This window comes from Gavia stellata, chromosome 5 (assembly GCF_030936135.1).
Source record: "Gavia stellata isolate bGavSte3 chromosome 5, bGavSte3.hap2, whole genome shotgun sequence".
Classification (NCBI taxonomy): Eukaryota; Metazoa; Chordata; class Aves; order Gaviiformes; family Gaviidae; genus Gavia; species Gavia stellata.
Genome location: NC_082598.1, coordinates 27,639,065 through 27,660,910, shown reverse-complemented (window position 1 = coordinate 27,660,910; position 21,846 = coordinate 27,639,065). Strand labels below are relative to the sequence as shown.

The following is a 21,846-nucleotide window of genomic DNA, read 5'->3' as shown; positions in this document are numbered from 1 at the left end:
TTTTAAAAAAAAAAAAAGGTTGCTTTGCTATCCCTTCCCTCTTTCTCTTTTCTCCTCTCTTTCACCGGTCCCTTACTCGTCCTTTCTAAAATATTCCCTTTGTATCCTTAGACTGCTAGAGAGACTGATAGATGCTAATAGTAGCATAATAATCACACATCCATCCATCCATCCATACATGGATCTCTGACTCAGTCATTTTACATTTAAACATAGCCAGGTGCAGTTTACCATGCAGTGATCCCCTTTATAGTTCCCAAGTGTCAACTACAGTTTACTTAATTAAAAGGCATTAGTGGTCTGTGAAAATTAATTCTAGTCTGTTGAGCTTCTTACAAATGCGATTCATTGTATTTCTGGCTGGAGAATAAAACAGTTAGTGGATGAGATCCTGCTTGTGATATTACATGGCTCTTCCTTCTTTGCTAGGGTACGCTTTGTGTGGTGAATGGATGTGTGATGAATGGAAACAGCACAATAGTCCATGACTTCTTTCTTATTTGCACCAGTGCTGCAACTGGTGATTTTCCCACTGTTAAAGACAATCAGCAAGTAAAAACTGGTATTCAGGAAAGTTCTTATCAGTTAGACTTAGCTCAGGTGAAAATTTACTGCATTTTCATTGGCAGGTAGTTCAGCCTTTCATCATGGATTAATTACACTCTAGGGTCAGTCTGTCTTATACAGCAGAACTTCTTCCGCTCACTCAGAAAACAAGTAAAGAAGTTAATAGCATAAATAAAATAAGGTGCCATTCTGAACTGCAATCAGTAGCAGAGAAAATTCAAAATTATGATCCATTCTCCACAATTTACCTTCCTAAGCAATAAAATTAAAAGAAAGAATTAAATGAAGTATGGTTTTGATTTGGGATACAACCTGGAGTTTTTCTGTTTGGCAGATAACAAGCTTTCTGACAAAAGTTATTTTATCTTTTACTGTATTCCTGTGAATGGAAGCTGGAATGAGATGCACTGAGATCCTGAAACTCCCAAGGAGTGTTGAACAAAACTGGGAAACCATCACCCTCCCAGTATGCTTAGTTTTCATTTCCAAATATCTAGCAAATGATGTACTTTTTCTTCCCTGCTGCTCTATACAGTTTAAATCCTACCTGAAGATGTTACTCATCTGGGCTGAGATAAAAACAGGCTATTCCTTAAAAAGTTGAAGTTGTCATCTGTACTGCACAATTAAAGAAAATGCTAACAATATTTCAGGTGGACCCAGGGCATTCTCTCAAATAGGGTCACAAAGCACCCTGCAGCTGGTAATGAATTTTGCACAGGTCTTTGAATGAGGCAAAGAGCAAAGTTGAGCTATGCTTAGCGGAACAAAGTGCTGATGAAGTGCTAATTCAGTCCTTACTCCTCAATGAGAGGGTGCCTTATCACTCAACATATTGAAGTGATGAAAAGGAATCTTGTGAAGTTATAGTACTACTTTGTTCTGTACTAGCACTGAGTGATGACTGACCTTGTTTCCCTGCTATATTACTTAACCTAACTGGAACTACACTCTCAGCTATCTCATTACTTAATAATACCTAGAACTTTGGTACCTTCATCTTCAAACCCTGAGTAGTTAATTATTAGTTATACACTCAAATCTCCATTTCTTTCAATTAAAGATTCATCTGCACTGCACACATATGGTGCTTCGTTCCTTTTCTTATGCAATAGATTCCAAAACCAAAGGGAGAGAGCTTGAGATTTTTATGCACACATAGAGGATGCAATTCCTAGACAGCATACATAAAACTAGCTCTGCCCTAGAATAGCCTACACTGTGGCTGCTAGCCCTGATGTACAAAAGGGGACAGATGACTCATCCACCATTTCTGTGTGAGCAAAATAGAATACATCTCCATGAAGCAGAGTTACAGACTTTATTGCTGAAAAAATCTAAGGGGTAAGCTTTTTTTTTTGCTTTTTAACGAAAATCAGAATACAACCAGTATTATACCAGCTCCTAAACCTGTTAGTCAAAATAGCTGCCAAGGTAGTTATTCCGTATATATCACATCTGTGGTTGGAGTAAGTTTTGAGCAAGGTCAGTGTGAGCAGCTTTATGCTGTAGTCTGATTCAGGATTTGGCCCAGAGATGTGTATTTTTTATATAAAACAGAAATTGTTATTCTTACAATCATACTTTTCATATAATAGTGTTCTTATAATAGGGCTAGAATCTATATCATGTCATAGAGCTAAATGTGTTCTGGTCAAGGAATATGACTACAAATGTAGATGCTGAGGTGATTAAATTGGCTATCTGCTTTTCTTTGAAGCAATATTTCAGTGGCTCCTTTGCATAGATATCATTTAATCCCCTGCATCAAAAAAAATCAATAATATTTATTCTAATATCATATCACATCTTCAAACAATGCTGATTTTAATACTGTTTACATTTCTCTTGGTTGCATAAACTTCTGCCAAAATGAGAATTCAGACGGGATGAAAGACAGGTCAGAAAGTTCACTAGAGACACCTCTCCTTTTTTGACAACTTTTGCCCTTACCCGTTGCGACTTCAAAAGAGAATTGCTAGAGCAGCTGAGGATAAAACTACCTGGTTGAAGGAGCTAAATGGTTCAAGGCTGTTCTCAATCAGTGGCAGCAGAAAAAAAAAAGTATTAGTCACCTGTATTCAGCTGCAAAGATTGACCTGTAAAAATGCCCTTCCACCCCACAGTCTCTCATGTAAGGATCCACGAGAACATCATGGACCAGGCAGATAGATAAGTTTTCAAAAGGCCTGACCGCCTGGCAGATACAAAAAACATAGGTGTCATGGCAAAATTTTGCAGACAGATTTAAATAAATAGAATCTGTTTCCTGAGCAAGTCATTTAGAAACTGCTGCCTCTTTTAAATATTCTTGACAGATTAAGTTTGGACCTGGAGGGACTGAGTAGGTGGTTATATTTTTGGATCATGGTGGGATTTGGAAGAACAACTGGACTTATCCATTGCATGTTTGGGAATCTGATTGAAAGCATCAGCCAGCTCCTGGAAAGGGAAGTTCTCAAGATGCAGGTTAAGACCTACAATAGGTGGAAGAAACTCCAGCAATAATGCTTAAAGCTCTCATTTTTCACTGTGTCTATCAGTCTGTCTCTTGTGACATTCTCCACTTGAACAGCAATGAAATGCTTCATAGCTGCCTGTGGGGCAGGGAGGGAGAGTCCAAGAGCAGGACATGAGCAGCTGGGCAGGAAAAGATCACATTTTCTTTAAAAAGCTGTAACTTCAGTTGCAGGCTTAAAAACTGACTGCTTTCTGTCTTACAGAATTTGCGTGGGGAAATAGATTTTTCTAAATAATAGTGTATGACTGCTGTCAATTCTTAATATTTTTAAAACTTTTTAGATTGTTAACAATCAGTAGTGTTCCAAACAAGGCTACCAGGAGTGAATCCCCAAAAAAATTTCTTGGCCTTTGCCTCAGCATTGACTGATTCATCAATGCAGAACATAACACCACACATTGTTATAAACGTGTGCAAATATTGGCCAGTAAGTTTTTCCATATTTCTTTGTGAGAAGTGGTGAAAGAACGAGTCTGTGTGTGGCATTTCTGCGGTATAGAAGACACACCCCTCTGACATGGATCATGTCTCTAGGCACAGTTCCAAAGCAAAATTGTACTAAGGTTGTTAAAATGTTTTCCACAATTCATACTAGCAATGAATGATAGTTTTTCTGTCTTCTTTCTTTGCCATGTGTGAAATGAGTCTCTACCTCACTGACTCCAGCTGCTCGTCTGTGACCATTACCATAGCTTTGTATGATGGAGGCTGTAAAGAGTTGTGCTGTGGCAGCCTCTCCACAACATAACTGCTGTGTCAAGCAAAACCACAAGATTGCCTGTTTGGATGGGGAGTTGTATCTTTCCAGCTCCTTTTCAAAATCAACAGGCTGGGGATGCTGTCCTAATTACTATTTATCTTACAAGTTTTGGAAATATTCAGTATGATTTGAATGTCATGCTTTGTACTACCTGGTACTGGATGTTGCAGCAATGAGGAAGGTTCTCATGCATGAAAGTCATGCCCTTTTTTCTCTGGCTGCAAATTCCATTCTGAAGCATGGTTTATTGCACTTAGGCTACAAGCGGACGATGCTGCCGAACACTGCAGTCACAGGTTAAAGCTCCAGCCAAAAAAACCCAGTATCTCTTTGACCATTTCTTTATTTCAAGCTGTTAATTATGTATCTTGTGTTGGTGCAGTGTGTAACTAGTAGACAAATGTCAGAGCAGGCTGCTGACTGACCAGAGCAGTCTAGCAACTGTTATCTGCAAATAAAGCATGACTTCATCCCTTTTCTCTGAGGGAAGGAAATAGTCCTCAATGACACTTACATGCCAATTAAATTGGCAGCAGGTGACTCCTGAAACATGGTTTTGGTCAACTGCTAGAATACAGGTTTCCTGGGTCATTGCAACGCAATACCTTATGGCATGTGCACATTTATATTTGTCTAGCTTGTGCTTGCAAATACTAGTGTAAGCTTTTGCAAATCCTAGTTCAGAACTGAAACAGTTCTGAGATCTGTAAACTAAATGGAATTGTAGTGTAATTAACTTACTTTGGGAGAAAGTATTTTTGCTGATGCCTTCTATGGCATGAAATCAAAAGCATTAGTACCTGCCTGGAGAATCATACCACTAAGGAAAAGATAATTCCTCGTGCTTTTGAACTTTTTTTTTTTAATAAAGGAGCTGTGTTTCATCCTCCTTATTACCATATTTTTGCAATTGCACAACTGCACAGCTATGCAATCTGGTGACAAATTGGCCCAGAGTAGCCAAATACTTGCTTCCATGTTTGTAAATTTAACTAAAACATACCTCATCTAAGACACTCAGGTGCAATGAGGACCCTTAAATATTTGGTTGCAGAGTAATTTATTTGTACACAAAAATTAGGCTCAATGACCAAGAATGATGCCAGTAATTAAGCATATAGGACGGTTCATATTTGTAGGCAATTTATATCATCTTTATGTGTTCCGCAAAATTTGTGTTTGCTGTGTCAAAGGTATGCAGATATTCAGGGGCAACAGGACACAGCAAATGAGCTAGCAGGCAGCCTGTTGTACCACGTCAAAGAAAAGGGAATAGACCCAACTTTTCTTGATAGTCCTATTTTTACGAATACTTCAAAAGACATTTTCTCATAAGTGTCCTGCTGAGTTACTGAGGTGAGCTCCACAGCTAGAAAAAGTGAAAGTGTTATTGCTACTAATTAACTATTAAGCCTAATCAGTTCATCTTTTTCATCTCTGTTGTAAGAGGCCAATTCAGAAAAAAAATAATATTTCCTACTGTTACAATAAGTAAAAAAAATTTCTGCACTAACATCCGAAGATTTTTTTTTTTATAGGCTCTTTATGTAACATTACTCTTTTTCAAGTCAGTTTGAAGTAAGATGAAGCATTTTCCATGTTAATTCAAAGGTTGAGCACCTTATTGAGCAGTTCCACAAAGGGACATTCAAGTCCCAGAACAGTACATAGGCTCGGGCCCAGTGTTCTTGTAGTATTCCAGGTCGTCTACCAGACAGATAATTAAAAGTAAGAGGATGGCAAGCATAGATGGTGTTTCCTTCTAATACTCTCTCATTTTATGACTATTTTCAGCTCAGAGAATTTTCTAAGGCAAATATGATTTAGGAATCCCACTTAGTACAACTAGGAGGCATCTTTTTCCATTTGGCGTTCACATTCATTGCCTGAGAACAAGTACACTGGTTCTTTCTTTCAAAAAGAAAGCAAATGTATTTTTAGATTTAAAGAGAGAGCATGAAACAAAGTGGCAGAACATGGTTATTTTCATCTCTCACGTCTTGGCTACCTGGTTTGAGTCTCCTCTCTACCTCTTGTCCCTTACAAGCAAGTCACAGGCTACGAGCTTTTCTAGGATACCCCCATGGTGAAGCAATGACATGACTATAGTGCTTAAGAGTGAGAAATAAAGAAATGGAAGTCAAGCATGATGCTGAAGCACATTATTTGGGATGGCAAGTTGAGAATCAGCAAGGCTGTGTCCCACTCCTGCTCCAGCAACTTATTCATGCTGTCTTGTGACTGTCTAATTCAAAGTACAACTCCCACCACTGCCTCCTGCAGACACGATTTGTAACAAAGCAGCATCTGCTTATGTACAGTTTGTGTAGGATCTGATCCAGTAGGCATGCTCAGAGGACACCTACTGCATCAATCCCTGCAGGTGAGACAGGCAAAGGAACGCCTATTTTGTGGTTCCCGTAGGACATGAGTAGGAGGTAACTGTCATGTCCTGTCAATACTGAGATGATGAGGCACATGGCCAAGGCAGATCATTAGTCAAATTTTCATTAATAAAAGGCTTTTGCAGCCTTTGAGATAAGGTGGCGCCAAAGAGAGGTTTGGAAGATCACAGTTTTGGAGCTTAATGTCTAAGTCCTCCAGAAGTCTCTGGGTCTTTTGAATCTATACCTTAAGTCTTGATTCACTCTAGTACTACATAAACATACTCTGTATATACATATTCACTGTAGTTTAAGCGTAGCTTCTTTGCTATGCCCTTTGTCATGCAAAACATAAGGCCAGGGATGAGGGTTATTAATAAATCACTCTTTTGGAAAGTAGCCACATGGCGTAGACTTCACAGAGGGAACAATTTAATTCTGTTCTCCCTCACAGTCCAGGGCAGCAGCTCTGCTTTTTCCTACAGGCTGCACAACCTGCTTGGACCACAGGCACTTAGACCCTAGCTGGGGTAAGCCTGAAAGAACTCTATTCAGTACCAGTCAGTTGTTAGAAGTTGTCTTCTATCAACAAAAAAGAGGTGTTTATGAAGTGCAAAATAATCTTTTCCTCACTGCTGCTTCCATCCTGCATCTACCAGGTTTTGGCTGTACTTGAGACTCTAGCGTGTTTCACAGACCCTAGCTAGGAAGTGTGTCAGTTCAGTCTCTGTCTCAGGGAAGGCTGGGTGCACAGATCACCCTGTCAAGATTCAAAACTGCACCGCTCGTGCCACTAAAGCCTGACTGCAAAATGCATAAAAGCTATTTCTCAGCTGTCTTGCATTTTATATAGTCATTTCTACCTATGCTAAACGGGTAGAAGTATTGCAACCAGTGGGGAAATATTAATTCAGTGTCGTAACAGTTTTCACTCACCTGCAGAGGTAGGTGTGATTCAAGAAGTGGTCAAACTACATGTTTATTATATCCTCTGAAGCAGAAACATATGTAAACACAGAACAGAAATATTTATTGTCCCAGGGCTTGCCTCTGCTTAGCCCTATACGGTGCACCTGAGTGTCTCAAGAACTGTGTCCTCATTTATGGATCCTTTACAAGGATCAAGACACATCAGAGCAAGGATAATTTTGAGGCCATGCGGTGCTCTGGAAGGCTGGACAGATGTCCAGTACAGACTAATCAGACTGCCAGCATAAAAGTCTAGCAATTTTTTTTTCTTCAGTTATTGATTCAATCTTGAAGAGGTGATAAACGTAACCACGGTTTTGTTGCTAAGCTTCCCAGTGCTGAGTGTATTGAAAAATCAAGACATCCCTTACCTACATTTCTAAAAAATGAGACAGCTAAGTCATTTTAAACTCAAAGCTTGTATATCACTTTCAGAGGTTTAGACAGTTTAAAGTCTATTTATTGATCATTTCAAGTCTATGTCAAATATGTATTTCAAGTCCCATAGCAGCAAACCCTAAAATACCATGGGCAATCTAATAATAGACTTACCTGAGCTCAGTACTTTACAGCTGAGCTGATTTATAGGAGAACATGAGAACAATAAATACTAATATCCTAAGTACTGACCAACCCCAGGCTTCAGTTAAAAGTGCACAGACCTGAACTTCTTCCTTTTTGAATCTGTGTGGCTATTCAGCCACCAGCTCTGGAAACTACCTGTTTTAGCTGTCACTTAATCAGCTGAATCACTGTCTCATGCACTGTGGTCACAGATCAAAACACTTAGGAAGGTACAAAGTAAGTGGTGAAGGGACACTATGCCCATTCCAGTGGTGATGCAGTCGTCCTCACACTGAATTTTCTGTAACAAACAGAAACCTACTTTTCCTAATTACTTGATCCTCTGAGTCATTACAATTTTTCCTATTCTGCAGTGGATTTCACTGCGACACTGTTCAATAATTAGTTTTCCAGACTTGCTAACACTAGGAACATACACTGGAACTTTATACCTCAGAGGAGGTACCTACAGCTCACTGGGATTTATCTCCATCCATAGAAGTGGCATTACTACAGCAAATGCTATGGCTTTAGGTTATCAGGAGGTTTCCCTAACATTGCTACTAGTAGGTGCAAGCAATCCAGCAAATCTTTTCCTTTTGCAAGCTATGCCCATTTGGGAGTCACAGGGCGGTGTTTATGGATGTGAATAAGAAGGAAAAGTTCAGGAGACCTTTTACAATCTCAGTCCAATCCTAGCAGAGGTCTTTGAGTTGAAAGAATGCAATAATGCTGGAGTATCAGCAGTGATCATCTGCCAAAGAAGTGTAGAGGACAACATCATGACTTCTCAAGTGAAAGTGCAGACCTCTCTCTCTCTCTCTCTTCTCCCCAGATTTTTGGGGGTTGTAGTGATATATGCTCCAGCGGCTGAGCGGTATACAATGTGCCACTCACCCTAAAACCTTTGCTTGTACTATTGCACCAGAAACTGTCTTTAACAGCACTTTACAGCATCTGCCTTCTTTGGAAGACAGTTGTTTTTGCTGCTGTCTTTCATTTTATTTTCACTATGGTATTAGCTAGCCCTTCTGGTTTGTAAGCTCTGCATGTCCTGCTGTGTATTCACTTTTCCAGGTCACCTACAAGTAAAGAAAGATGAAAGTGAACCTAACCACCCCAGAAGCTCTCCTTCTCTTACCAAACTTCCACCTGATTCTTAACTCTTTCCCATCTCGCTCTCTAAACATTGATAAGCTAGTTCTTTTTGGGCTGAAGATTGACTTGCACTTTGCAACCTTAAATGTTAGCTCTACCTGAGACAGAGTGCTGGAAAATATCGTAAAGACCAAGTACATTATGTCTGACTGTTCACCCGTATCTCTTCTGATGCAATGTTCACAAAGGCATTAATCAGGTTTGTTAAGCAGGTCTGCCCTTTCGTAATAGACGTCAGCGGGCCCTGCCTGAGAATGAGATCTGTAGCTAATTTAGCAGGAGGTGACCTTTCAGAGCAGGCCAGAAGCCCACTGGAGCATGCAAGTGTGGAAATGGAGGAAAGGCCCCATGCTAAAACAGTGGAAATGAGGGAAAACCTTTGGCTGAGCTCCGTTACGTTGCACACTGGGATGGAAACCCGGTCTGGCATGAAATGGTTGTTGCACTACTTAGTAATATACGAGACAACCCAAGGATTTTTGCTCCGTGTCACCTGGAAGCCACCATAGGCATGGCGTAGTCATAAAAATTGGTCATGAAAATAATGACATTTATTTCAAGGAAGCGAGAACCGTTTCTCTACTACTTTCTATGGGAAAATATAGGAAATATTCACACCCATTTGCATTTTAACAGTATGTTAAGTATTAGAAAACAAAAATTTTAGTAACATACTGAAATAAGACCACAGTTACTTTAGCCATGCAGAGAAGGGGCTTATGCTCCTGATGCAACTAGCGGGTCACGTCCCCAGAGCTGCTGACACCATCAGTTTTAGTGTTTCAGCAGGAGATAATTTCGCTTACACCAAGGAGGTGCCTGAACAGGGAGACCGGGAGCTCCAGATCCTTTCCGTTATTCGGGCTTTTCGGCAGTACACGAATTTCTCACGAATAAAGTGTTCCCGACTGTTTGACCGCTGGAGGAGGTCAAACCTGGCAGCCGGGTAGGAGGCCGCCCCGCCGGGCCCAGGCAGGGTGCAGGTGGAGGCTGGGCGGACCCACCATCAGGACCCACCACCAGGACCCACCACCAGGATGGCTGGCCACCATCCCTGCCCGCCACCAGACCACCTTCCCGCCAAGCGGGGGCTGGGGAGGTGTTGCCACGGCAACGCCCTCTCTCACAGACACACACACACCCCGTGTGGTTGCTATGTCAACGCTCTCCTTGTGGCATCCACCCCGGGAGGGAAAGGCTGGAGGGGTTGCCATGGAAACCGTGCTCCCCTGAAGCATCAGTAGGGCTGGTCTCTCCCCCGCCTTTCTGCCCCCCAAACTGTCCTGCCATGAAGCTGAGGCAGCCGCCAGGCACGTGCTGCCCTGTCCCACCCCATCCCCACGGCCACGCCGGTCCCATCTCCCACCGGGCTCACAGCAGCTTCATCAGCCATGCAGGGCTGACCTGATGGGAGACCTTTTACTGTCACAGCGCTGCAGGGGACACGGACAGTCATCGGACAGACTAACGCAAGGGACCTAGTTTCTCTTCTCAAGGAAGGGTGGAAATGGGAAGTCGGTTGTGCTGGTGATGGAATTGCTCGGTGCATGGATGCGGGAAGATGTAGCAGGGGATGCACGTCTACTTGGCCGTAGATATACGTTCTCAGGCCAGGCTGGTACCATACAACAACAACAACCAAAACCACCTCTCCCTCCAGAAGTACTTCCCGGATTACATTTTCTATTCACATTCCCCAAAACTCCAGAAGGTGTGAGTTTTTTCATGAGTCTGTTGTGGGAAGGAACTGTCTGAACCATTTCGGTAGAAAGGCTATAGTTAGAAAATGTGGAAAATATATTCAAAAACCCAAATAATCCATGGAACATTAAAATACATAGAAGTGCTTTTAGCACAGGTATCTGAATAGAAAACATCAAAGGTCTTGACTGCATAACTTAACAAAGCCCAGTTATTGAATCCCTGCTTATCCCTAGAATATCTGTGCAAAGTGATTTGTTTTAAAGGATCTCTCCTCTACCACAGGGAGCATCTGGGGATTTGGGGTAAAGGATAGTAGAGGAGTTTGCAGATACAGTCTGAAGAATCAGAATACTGACACTGCTCAGGTTTTAGGATTGTCAAGAGTTCATGTGCATACTCTGAGATTACAAATGCCTGCTTTGACACTGACTCTGAGAAATGTATAATGAGGTCATCTACTGCTGAATCATCAAAGGGGCAGAGATGGGCTCTCCTCAGGGATAAGAGACTTCGTATACATCTTAACTGTTGTTATACATCCGCTGTTGCTTACCTAAGAGAAGCAAAACATGTAACTGCAGATGACCTCACATAGAAACATAGAATCATGTAGGTTGGAAAAGACCTTTGAGATCATCAAGTCCAACCGTTAACCTAACCACCTAACCACCACTAAACCATGTCCCTAAGTGCCACATCTACTTGTCTTTTAAATACCTCCAGGGTATTCAACCACTAATGAAGAGGGGAACTCACAAAAATGCCCAGATCAAGGATTTTGAGTTATATCTTCTAACAGAGACATATTTCTGTCCTGTCGTATCTTTGAATGCAGAACTCCTGTTCTCTAAGTGGTATGACTGTGCAATTAATTGTTTGGAACATACTTACAGAAAACTAGAAACCATCCTCTAATCTTACCCTAAAGGTCATTTCTTCATTTGTAATTGGACAGATTTCGGATCGTATTTTACATCAGGATCAAGCAGTTGCCAATCAGTCTCCAAGCCAACCTTTGTGCTTTGCTTTCCTCTGTGTTCACCACGTGGCATAGAAAATTGGCTCACAGCATGACACAAAAGATATGCGAACGAACAACATTCTTCTCTAGACTTCAAACTTTATCTCTTGGGAAACAGGAACTTTTTTGTGCAGAAACCTCAAATCTTGATGTTCTCTGTATTACTGAATATATGTCTTTGATTCAGTAGATGCTTAAGTTAAGAATACACAGCTATTTCTGGAAATCAGTCATCTAGACCTGCTTAAGCAGAAGCTGCTCAGTTCCCCATATATTTTCCTTATCCATTTTCAAAACCTGCTTATTCTTTTGGCCTTTACAATGCTTGTAGCAGAGAGTTCTTAAATTTAATTACGTGCTGTATGAAAAACTGTTAAGTTTGTTTTCATGTGATAATTTAAATTTTCCAATTTCTCCTGCTGGAAAATATTGTAAACACAAGATCTTTATCACCTTTTAAACCATTCATTATTTTACAGTTTTTAATTATGGACTTCGGTGGTAGACTTGGCTACATATCATTTTCTGAAGTTATCAGAGGGATATGCCTCTTCTCAAGCCTTCCTTTCTTCTGACAAAACATCTCATGGAAATAGTGCTCGTCCTAGCTATAACTTTGCTAGGAATAAAAGAAGCTCCATTGCAATCAAAGTACATTGATTTCCGTCCATCAACCTTTCCTGAAGAACTTCCAACCTAAAACTGGAGATAGAAAAAGCAAGATGACAAGGCCACTAATTGAGGAACGTATGTCTTCAGATGGGTGCATTTATTTAGCTGATTCAAATTTCTTAGCTTGGTGTCGCTGACGCAGCGGAAGGAAGCTTTTAGGAGGGAATGAGGCTAGTGAGGTGAAATGGTGTATGCCATGTAGTGAAACAACATGGAACAGTATTTGGAATCAAAGTTGGAGAAGAACCCAGACATGCCCCAGTTAACACTTCCTAACTCTCATCTACTTAGAGAAAGTGAGTTTTTTATAAATTTTATCAGAGTAGGGAACTCAAGGACAAACTCTTCAGTAAGTGGCTTGAAAGAAAGCAAGCTACTTGAGTGCTATGTGATGTGAAGAACAAAAAGGAACAGCTAATTCATCTTTGAAACATCCAACTTCCACAGGAACACCAGTATTGATAAAAAGACTGTTATAATTTAGGTACACCATAGAGGATAAATTCATATTCAGAAGCAAGAGAATGTTAATCTATAGCCATATTTAAATGTATTATGAAATTACTTAGTTTCAAAGTAAGAAAGAAGTTTTTTCAATACACAGCAACTGTCGTTACTAATATCAAATTCCCCATGCTTTAAAACTGCATAAATGTTTTTAAAACTATGCCCTGAAACCAATTATAGGTTAATTTAAGTAAGCATCATAATTCTGGATTATAACAACCTGTAGATAGAATTTGGTTGCATACCTGTTTCTCTTTTGTTTGAATATTAATGATTTAAAGGCTTGAATAGAGTATATAGTTAAATTATATATATGAGCTAAATTTTTAAGAACTTTTATCTTGATTTTTCTGAGGCCTGTATTTCTCTGGCTAAGACATCAGTTTAGCATATATTGTTTCAAATGCAGATATCCTGCTCCTTCTACAAAATAACTGGAAAACAGACATTAATAAAAGAGACCTTCAACTAAGATTTCTTTCCTCTGAAATTTTCATGTGGGAAAACCGTCATTGCTGCCATCCTGCACCTAATTTGATCTACTTTGCAGATTAAACACAATGGAATTTGCAAGTATACATATTTACATGTAGGGGACAGTAGATAACATCGTAAACTCATTAGAACTAACATAATTGGAGTGGAAACATGACACATCCCTGTACAGTGGATCTGTACAGATCTCCAATAAAGCCTCAGTTAATTCCTCCATTACATTTCTTTCCTGGTCTATACATGAGAAGCACAACATACACATTTCTACTCAGCAAACTTTAGGTCAGTTCTGAAAGAAAAAGTTCGCAGTCAATTCGGAGTGCAGAGCCGGTACATACCAGAAAGAGTAAGCAAGAACAGCAAGCAGACAGCAGTGGGAATGAGGCAGAATCAAATTAAGAGTTTGAGAAACCATAAATGAGAGAGGTTTGGACAAAGGGAAAGAATAACGTGGGGAGTTAAAAGGGACAGACACAGGGCTTACAGCCAGCGGGACCGCATCACCTACCTGAAATACTTTTGCCAAATTGTCAAAGAGGGCTTGACCAGCGCTGACTTTATGCTTTACTCCCCTGACTGTGCCATTTTTGCTGAGGATGTTGACTCGCTTTGTACCAAACCCCCTCTCTTTAGTGGCCCTGACTAAAATAAGCAAGTCATCCTGCTCATTCTCATTTTCGTCGCACTCGGACCCTATGTGTCCATTCTGCTGCCCATCCACTTCACTCAGCCGGCTGGTTTGGTCGGTCTCTGAGCTACTGGCGTACTCGGAGTCCAGAGAGTCGGTAGCCTCCCCATCGGCGTACACCTCCTTCAGCACCCTTCCGCTGTGCGAGGATGCAACACGGAATCGAACCTTCCTCGGCAGCCTCTCACTGTCCGCCTTCATCTCACTTTTAAACATCGCCTCATCCATTGATATAAGCAGTTTGCATTGTTCCAGCGTGGTGCCCATTGCATTTGCCAGTTTGTCACACTTAACAACAATATCAGAGCTGTTTTCTGTTGACAGGGGTTCTCAGGGTTCCCAAGAAGCTACACTGCCGTTCTGCAGTTAATAATGGATGTGTTTGTGCTATGGTTACCTTTAAACTAAAACCCGTAAAATGAGCTCATCAATTAAATATTAAAAAGCCATTGTGTACTTTTTAGCACTAAGGAAGAAAGCAAGAAAGGGAGAAACTATATTCATTGATTAAAATAAGAATTGAAACCCACGCATGATAAACCAAATAACAGAAGTTACATAAGTTTATATGGATGTAGTTTTTGTTTGCTGAGAAAGGCAAAGAGGAAGAGTCAAAACTGTTTATATACACTATACCCGGGGGAAAAATTGCAAAATTCAGCGCTGGACTCAACGATGGGCACATTCTTTCACCAAAACACTTAATTCCCCTACCAGCCAGACAATGACCAAAGTTTGCATGTTACATAAGCTTACAGAGATTTGCCAGGGAGCTCTGACTTGGTGTTTTGTGATGCTGGCCTTTTCACAGACTGGCAGAGCCGTAGAGAAGCAATTAGTCACAATTTGTTGCACAGAGTAACACAGTGTTATTAAATAAAACCAAGCCACAGCTAGTACCACACAGTAACCACAGCCTCTGTTTTGTTTTGTCAATTATTCAAGGGACTGGGCCAAGGAAATCTGGACTAGGAATAGGAGAAAGCTAATTCATTGGAACAACAAGGATCAAACAAAGAAAAGTAGGGTAAGGTGGATTCAGCCGCAGGAGAAGCAAATTCCCCTGTACCAGCAGATCACTAGTAGAGGTTGGTGCAGTGTTAGACACCCAGCTCTAGATGTAAACATAACAAACCCATACTTGAGGTTTCTGTCTATGTCTACTCAATATCATGTAGTAGCACCTTAGACCCCCAAGCTGTTTCTGAGTTTGCATGATGATCCCTACTTACAGTATTATTTCTGCATTTTCTCCATTTAAAGTAAAATGCAAAGCATTCCTTAGAGCAGCATTGAGAACTCCATCCCCTTCTCACTTTCCTGGCAAACATTCCCTGCACACTCTCTGCAGCTTCATTTTTCTCTCTAGACTCATGAATACTGAAATGCTTCATGAAGCCTGTGACCCCCTGACAGTTGTAGGCATGATAATGGGTCCCTAGATGCTCAGCCAACCCAGAATGGTAACGCCTGTGGTCATGAGCAGCTGCAGAGCTTCAAGCATCTGAGGAGGCTTCCTGGCCAAGATTTTGCAAATGCAGGCTCAAATCTTTCAGCAATTAGGTGGGGGTTATTGTGACTTTCTTTTGAACAAGAGGCATGAAAATACTGCTTTTCAGCCCAAGTAAAATCACAATGTTTGTGACTAAAACTCTAAATTTTCTTATTTTCCATCTACAAAATAGAAACACAAATGATTAATGGCATTTCATAGCATTTGTGGTTTCTTTCTAAAATGAGACGATTCACTGTATTATGAACTACTATTATTCACACAGGAAAAAAGCAGGTAAAAATAATGTTACAAGAGTCAAAATGCATTGCTACTCATCCTTCAGAGAAGAAAAACAGTTTGTATCAAAGTCTGTACTAATATTGAATAAAGCTATAAGATGCCTTGTGAAATTCATTTTGGGGGGGGGTTGAATCACACTGTAATATAGCCATTTGACCACAGGAGTTTTGACAATAAATACAGTTCATTATTACTAAAAACTGACTCCAAAGCCTGCAGTAATGAACTTTTTTAATATTCTTTTTTTTTAATTCAATAATAATACCCAAATGCTTTGCAATCAATCACCACAGATTAAGAAATGAGCTTCTATGACAGAAATATTTTGCACAACACTTTTATAATATTTTTATCTCCTCCAATTGATGCTGTATCTTCTTTAACATAGAAACCATTTTATACCTATCGCAAGCAATGGGAAAGCTTGTATTATCTATAGTGTAAAGGATTTGATGTTACCTCAGTGATTATAAAAAGTTAATGTAGCGTTGAATAAATGCAGAATTAATCAGTACCACATTTTAAAAACACTCCAAATACTGTTAGCATCTTGTTCTCTGTTAGTAGGAAATTAGCTTATCGTTTAGTTTCATAGCAATTCCATTATTCACTGGGAAATATTTTTATGTCTGGTTATGAGAAATGAGAAACTGTATGCACAGTTTTCTCTGCAGAAAAATAGTTAAGCACAGTGGAGAGTGACCTTTGACAGAGGCGTTTACACACACAAGATCTCATCTTGATGTTCCAGCTGCGGACCTTCTCTGAGCAAACAGGTGGCTTTAGGGGTAACTGCACATCGCCAGCAGAAAACAGGTTACTGACTCTAAACTGATTGTATTCATGACATAAGACATTTGAGAGTATTCATGACATAAGACCTGAAATGCACGTATTTGTAGCATCTGCTGGGTGCATGTTCTCAACAAAGGCAGAAAGGATGGAACTTGAATAAGCATCTCTGTCCCTCCTGTAGAATAAAATTTGTAGTAAATGCTGACACTAACTCCACTTACCCAGTTTGACGCTACACCCTGCCAGCTGTTATATTTGTGTTTATCATTTTCTAGCTTCTCTAGACAAACTGCTTTTCATTCAAAGGGTTATTTCATTTAATGAGCAGTATCCACTAAAAAGTAACATGGTGGGGGTTTGCAGTAATGAGATATTTCTCAACCGTAATTATGACTCTTCCTGAATCATTTGGCTATTGTTAGCTTTTGTTTTGGTCCTAATGTTTTGCTATTGACTAATTCGAGACCAGGGGTCCAGCAAGCATAAGGTCGAAGCATGTGAAGAAAAAAGTTGTCACTACGGAGATTTTTTTCTGAATAGAGAAGCACTCTGCAAAAAAACATCTGGAAAGAAGATATTACATCCATTGCCTCTTCTATGACTCTGCTTCATCTCTCAAGGAACTGGGCTAACCCGTTACCTTGATGTTGCTGCTAAATAATATGGTTTCCAGTAAAATGCTCACATTTTATCATATTCAAATTTATCACTACGTTGAAAGGAACAAAGAAGATGATGCTTCTGCTAGTTGTTGACTTCTGATGCTTTTTCTTGATACAGTCAAGATAACAGTTCTGGATGAAGCCCACGGGACATGCCGTACAGTGCAGCCTGAAAGACAAACATCTGCTCTCAAAATCTTCCACACTCCATGCAAGAAAGGTACATTCTTGCAGAGGGCAATTCATCACAACTTTCTTCCATGACAGAGAAAGTAGAGAAAGTCTAATAAGCTTAGTCTGAATATTTACCTTTTAAACGACTGAAATTAGGTCAGGTGAGCCAAACTCTTTAATACTTTTAAGATTAAAGCTTTGAACTAAGCTGAAGAAACAATTACATTATGCTAAGTGAGACCCTTATAACTGTGTCAGGAAGGAAAAAAGAGCAGAAGAGAATAGAAGGAAACTCTAGTCTCATTTATGACCCTGACACAATTTTTTTAATACGGAGGTGATATCTAACTGTCTGAGTTCATCATATATATACAGATACATATACTTCAATTTCAGCAGCTTATACAAGTAGAGAATCTGCCCTAGGCACTCCATTTCTGTAAGTTTAGAGCACTACCAGCTTCACCTTGGGAAAGGACCACAAATTAATAACATTCAGCTGTAGCAAAATGCTTGAAAGAGTATCTAGCCATGTGTATCAAGCAGCAGAGATTGTTTGCATTTTGCTGAAGTAGAGTCTACTATTTGGAACTACTGTAAAAATGAACCTCATGACATTCTCATTGATCAGAGAATAAAAGGTATAAAGAACTGTTAGAATTGGTAGTATTAAAATAGCAGCAAAATGAAACCTGAATCATGAAAATGAGACTTGTGGAAGAAAACAGATGTCCAAAAAAGAAATAAACGAGGTTGAAATCAACAAATGCCGCCTTCATTTCTGAACATGTGATAATTTTAATAGAGCAGTTTACGCTATGGCAAAGCGTTACACTCTGTTTTGATGCACAGTGTAAGTGGAGCCATTTTGCCTTATGTATTTGCAGATTACTAAGTATATATAACAAATTTGTAGGCTGATTTGATACCATTCACACTGGTGTCATTCATCATCAGACAGATGGCATGAATTCACAGTGACATGTCTTGTGATACTAATTTTTCTTCACGCTGCAACCGCCTCTAACTTTATGACACTGACAGTAATCGGAAGCATATTCCTGTAATCTCTAATTGTTAATGCACAATTAGCAGAGCAATCATCAGGACCCAAATAATCAAGAGCCCTAGATTTCCCATCTGTTGTTGGGAAGTAGGTACTTTTTTTTGTAAAAGCACATGTGGAAAGTTGAGTTTGTTTATTCTCTTACAAGTAAGTAAAGTTTGTGAACAACATGCTCTATGCTTTAGAGATTACAAAAGTAGATGATTTGAACATGAATGCTAAACATATTTCTAGCTGAGACAGATTTAGTGCATTTCCCACTTGCTCAGAGAAGGAATATTCCCATTTGCTAAGCTGGCAAAACATCTGCCTGCTTTCCTGCAGGTCCAGAATAACATTTTAACTGCAGTAAAGTTCAGGAGGACACACAGAGCATGATCAGGTACCCATCAGGGAACACTTGCATCTGGTAGTTGTTTGTCAGGTGTAGCAGCTGCTAAACAGGAATATTACAGATGAGAACAGACCAAGCATACTGTTGTTACTACAATGTCTAATTATTCATATGACAAGTGCTTTGCACGGCCATTTCATTTTATTTGTAGATTTCATTTAACTTCTGTTAAACAATTGTTAGACAGAATGGCAGGGTTTCTGTGCCTATGTCTCCGTTTACATGAGTGAGTTGGGTGCATTGTTTCTTCAATTTATATAATGAAGGAGTTAAATGAATGAGGAAATCAACACATGTATCTAGGCTATGCACAAGGAGGTAAGAAAACATACGGGATCTTTCTGCTACCTTTTTTGCCAGGGGTACCAGAAAGTCTCCATTTCCAAACTCTTTAGGGAGAAATGCTCTACATTGTATCTGGAAAGGTAGTCAACGACTATCTTTAACTTGAAATTCCCAGCCGTTTCAGCATAGTTCTTTCATTTCTGCTTTTTCCACAGTAGGTTTCCACAGGAGCCAAGCTGCTGAGCTAAACGCAGAAGCAGCGGTTCATGAAGATCTTCCGTCTTTATGCGGTAGTTCAGCTTCTGCTGAAAACTTATTTTGTTTATTTACTCTGAACAAAGTAAAAGGTCAGCACTTAAATGTCTTAAATATCTGAGTTACAAGAGGCGCAGACCAGTTTTCATTCTTCAGGAGAGCCTGTCAAATACTTCTAGCCTACTGACTACAGTAGTATGAATAGTGGCTGGAAACTTTGATCCACGTCAGATGGCTGATACCAGGCATAATCATTTATTTCTTCTCTTACATAGCCAGTCTCAAAATTAATTGTTTGTAGCTCCATTTTTTCTAGTCTTGTTAAGTGATCATCATAGGATGTGTGTAAGTGTTAGCTCTCTCTCGAGAAGCTTTAGCCGGTAGTTGACCACCAAAATTTTTTGTGGCCACAAATTTTAGAGTCTAGAGTAGGATTGAATTTATATACTGATCTCCATTAAGATCTTCAGTATATTTTCTCCTGTGTTCTAGTTGAACAAGTAAAAATAGTGAGAGAAAAATATTTCCATTATAGCAGCAGTTTGTAGAGGAAAGAACAACTGTGTTATGAAAAAAAAGTTTTATAGATACGATGCATCAGGAAAAAAAATAATCTCCAATTCAGCAGAGAACAAAAAAGCATGTCACAAGAGGTAATTGCTCAGCCAGCCTGTTCCATCATATAATGGACTGGCTAGATATTAAGCTAGACATTAAGGTCTGTCTACCCAAGTAACACCACAGTGAATTGTGAACCTACCAGTTTGTGGGGCCACATATGCAGTCCAGACACGTCCTATTCAGTGTAGGGTTAAGAACAGAGTGTGCACCTCTCCACCAAGCCACCTCACAGCTGAGCACAAGAAGCGAGTCCCAGGGAAGGAGGTCTGGGTGCCAGAACCTAGCACAGAACACATCTGAGGGTCACTGTCAACTAAAGTGTTGCTAGGCTGTGGAGCAACTATAACGTTGATTCCACAATGGCTCTGCTTGAGCCCATCTCAGATTGGGTTTACTGTCTTTAATACTGGAAACTATAGGTGAGGCTATGTTGCAAAAGAAAAAGTTGGAGATTAGAAGACATTAATGGTAGAGCAAAATATTTGTACAAGTTTATTGTAAGTTCTGCTTAAATTTCCTAAATGTGAAAACATGCTCCCATTTTTTTGTGTGTGGTTTATAACACCTTTGCTTGAAACCTGGCCTAAAATCTGACAGTCCTTCTCCATCAAATGTCACAATCCAAATATTACTGAAGATTTGGAAGAAGAACCTGCTACAGGAAGCACTGATTCACTAGGAGGAATATCCTTTCCTGTACCCATACTGCATTTGTCATTGTTTCAACGACAAAGGAACAACCAGGATCTTTTAAAAGAGATTTCTTCTTTGCTTGGAAAGAAAAATGATGCTCAGACTCATGATAGTTTTCAAGGCTAATTTTCAAGGATTGCAAACAGTCACTGTTCATTGTATACAAAGATGAAAAAATCAACATGAAAGCTTCAGAGAGTCATTTCCATTCTCAGAGCTCCACATGAAACAGCCTCAGCAGCAGCAGAGACCTGAACCCTATCCTGAGATTCCACATACACCTATTTCTCTTTGCTCCCAGTAGAGACACAGGCCATCTTTCTGTGTTGGGCCTGTTGTTGAAAAATGAAAATAACACAAGTATAGGAATTAAAAGGATCTGGCATTCAGTTACATTGGAATAAAATGGGTGGAAAGAGTTAACACTCTAGTGAAATTCAAATTAATACTGCTCTTCCTCATGTGATTCATTACCATTTGTTAAGTACCCCAAGTACGCTTTCCAGGTTTTCCATATTCACAGATAGCATCTCTGGGTAATATCAGCTAAATAAAATTTAAAACAAATTCTATCAAACTTCCGTCATCTTTTGACTCATAAATGCATATATTCATATGCATGTCAGACACAAAATCCTTCTAGCCCTTTTTATAACGCAGGTATGTTAGGCCTACATGCTGCTTTCAATATTCTGGACAAATTCCAACTAGATCATTGAATACTGCATTGTTAAATTTTGGATGTGGTCGTCTTCCCCTCGCGTTGCTAGGTTCTGTTAAACAGCTGCCGAGTCCTACCGCTGAGCTGTCAACACTTCATTAGTGAGTGACCTTATTTAAACACATCTCTTAATTGTTCCTTGGAGACAAGAAAGATTTAATTATATAGTTCTACTGGAATTACTCTGAGACTCTTATAAAAAAATTAAAAGGATTTATAAGTACTGTGAGTAGGCTTATGTTTTTTAAATTTTATTCTTAAATTATGAAAATGTTTTTCAGGTCAGTTTATATCCAACCTGGGTTTTTGGATGGGTAATATTTATTTTGGGACTTAAATTCTTAGGGTATCAATGCTAACAACATGTAAGCAGCC

At 39.7% G+C, this 21,846-nt stretch overlaps 1 protein-coding gene across 1 annotated transcript in view; it reads right to left on the bottom strand.

The window, feature by feature from the left end:
* The window catches only part of GRXCR1 (glutaredoxin and cysteine rich domain containing 1), a 42,434-nt gene extending 28,208 nt beyond the window's left edge, over positions 1 to 14,226 (bottom strand). Inside the window, exons 1-2 of the mRNA XM_059818131.1 lie at positions 13,831 to 14,226; positions 11,946 to 11,948 (exon numbers count right to left, since the gene is read on the bottom strand). Of these exons, the coding sequence (XP_059674114.1) occupies positions 11,946 to 11,948; positions 13,831 to 14,226 (399 nt within the window). The remainder of the gene's footprint in view (positions 1 to 11,945; positions 11,949 to 13,830) is intronic.
* Positions 14,227 to 21,846: the final 7,620 nt, after the last annotated feature.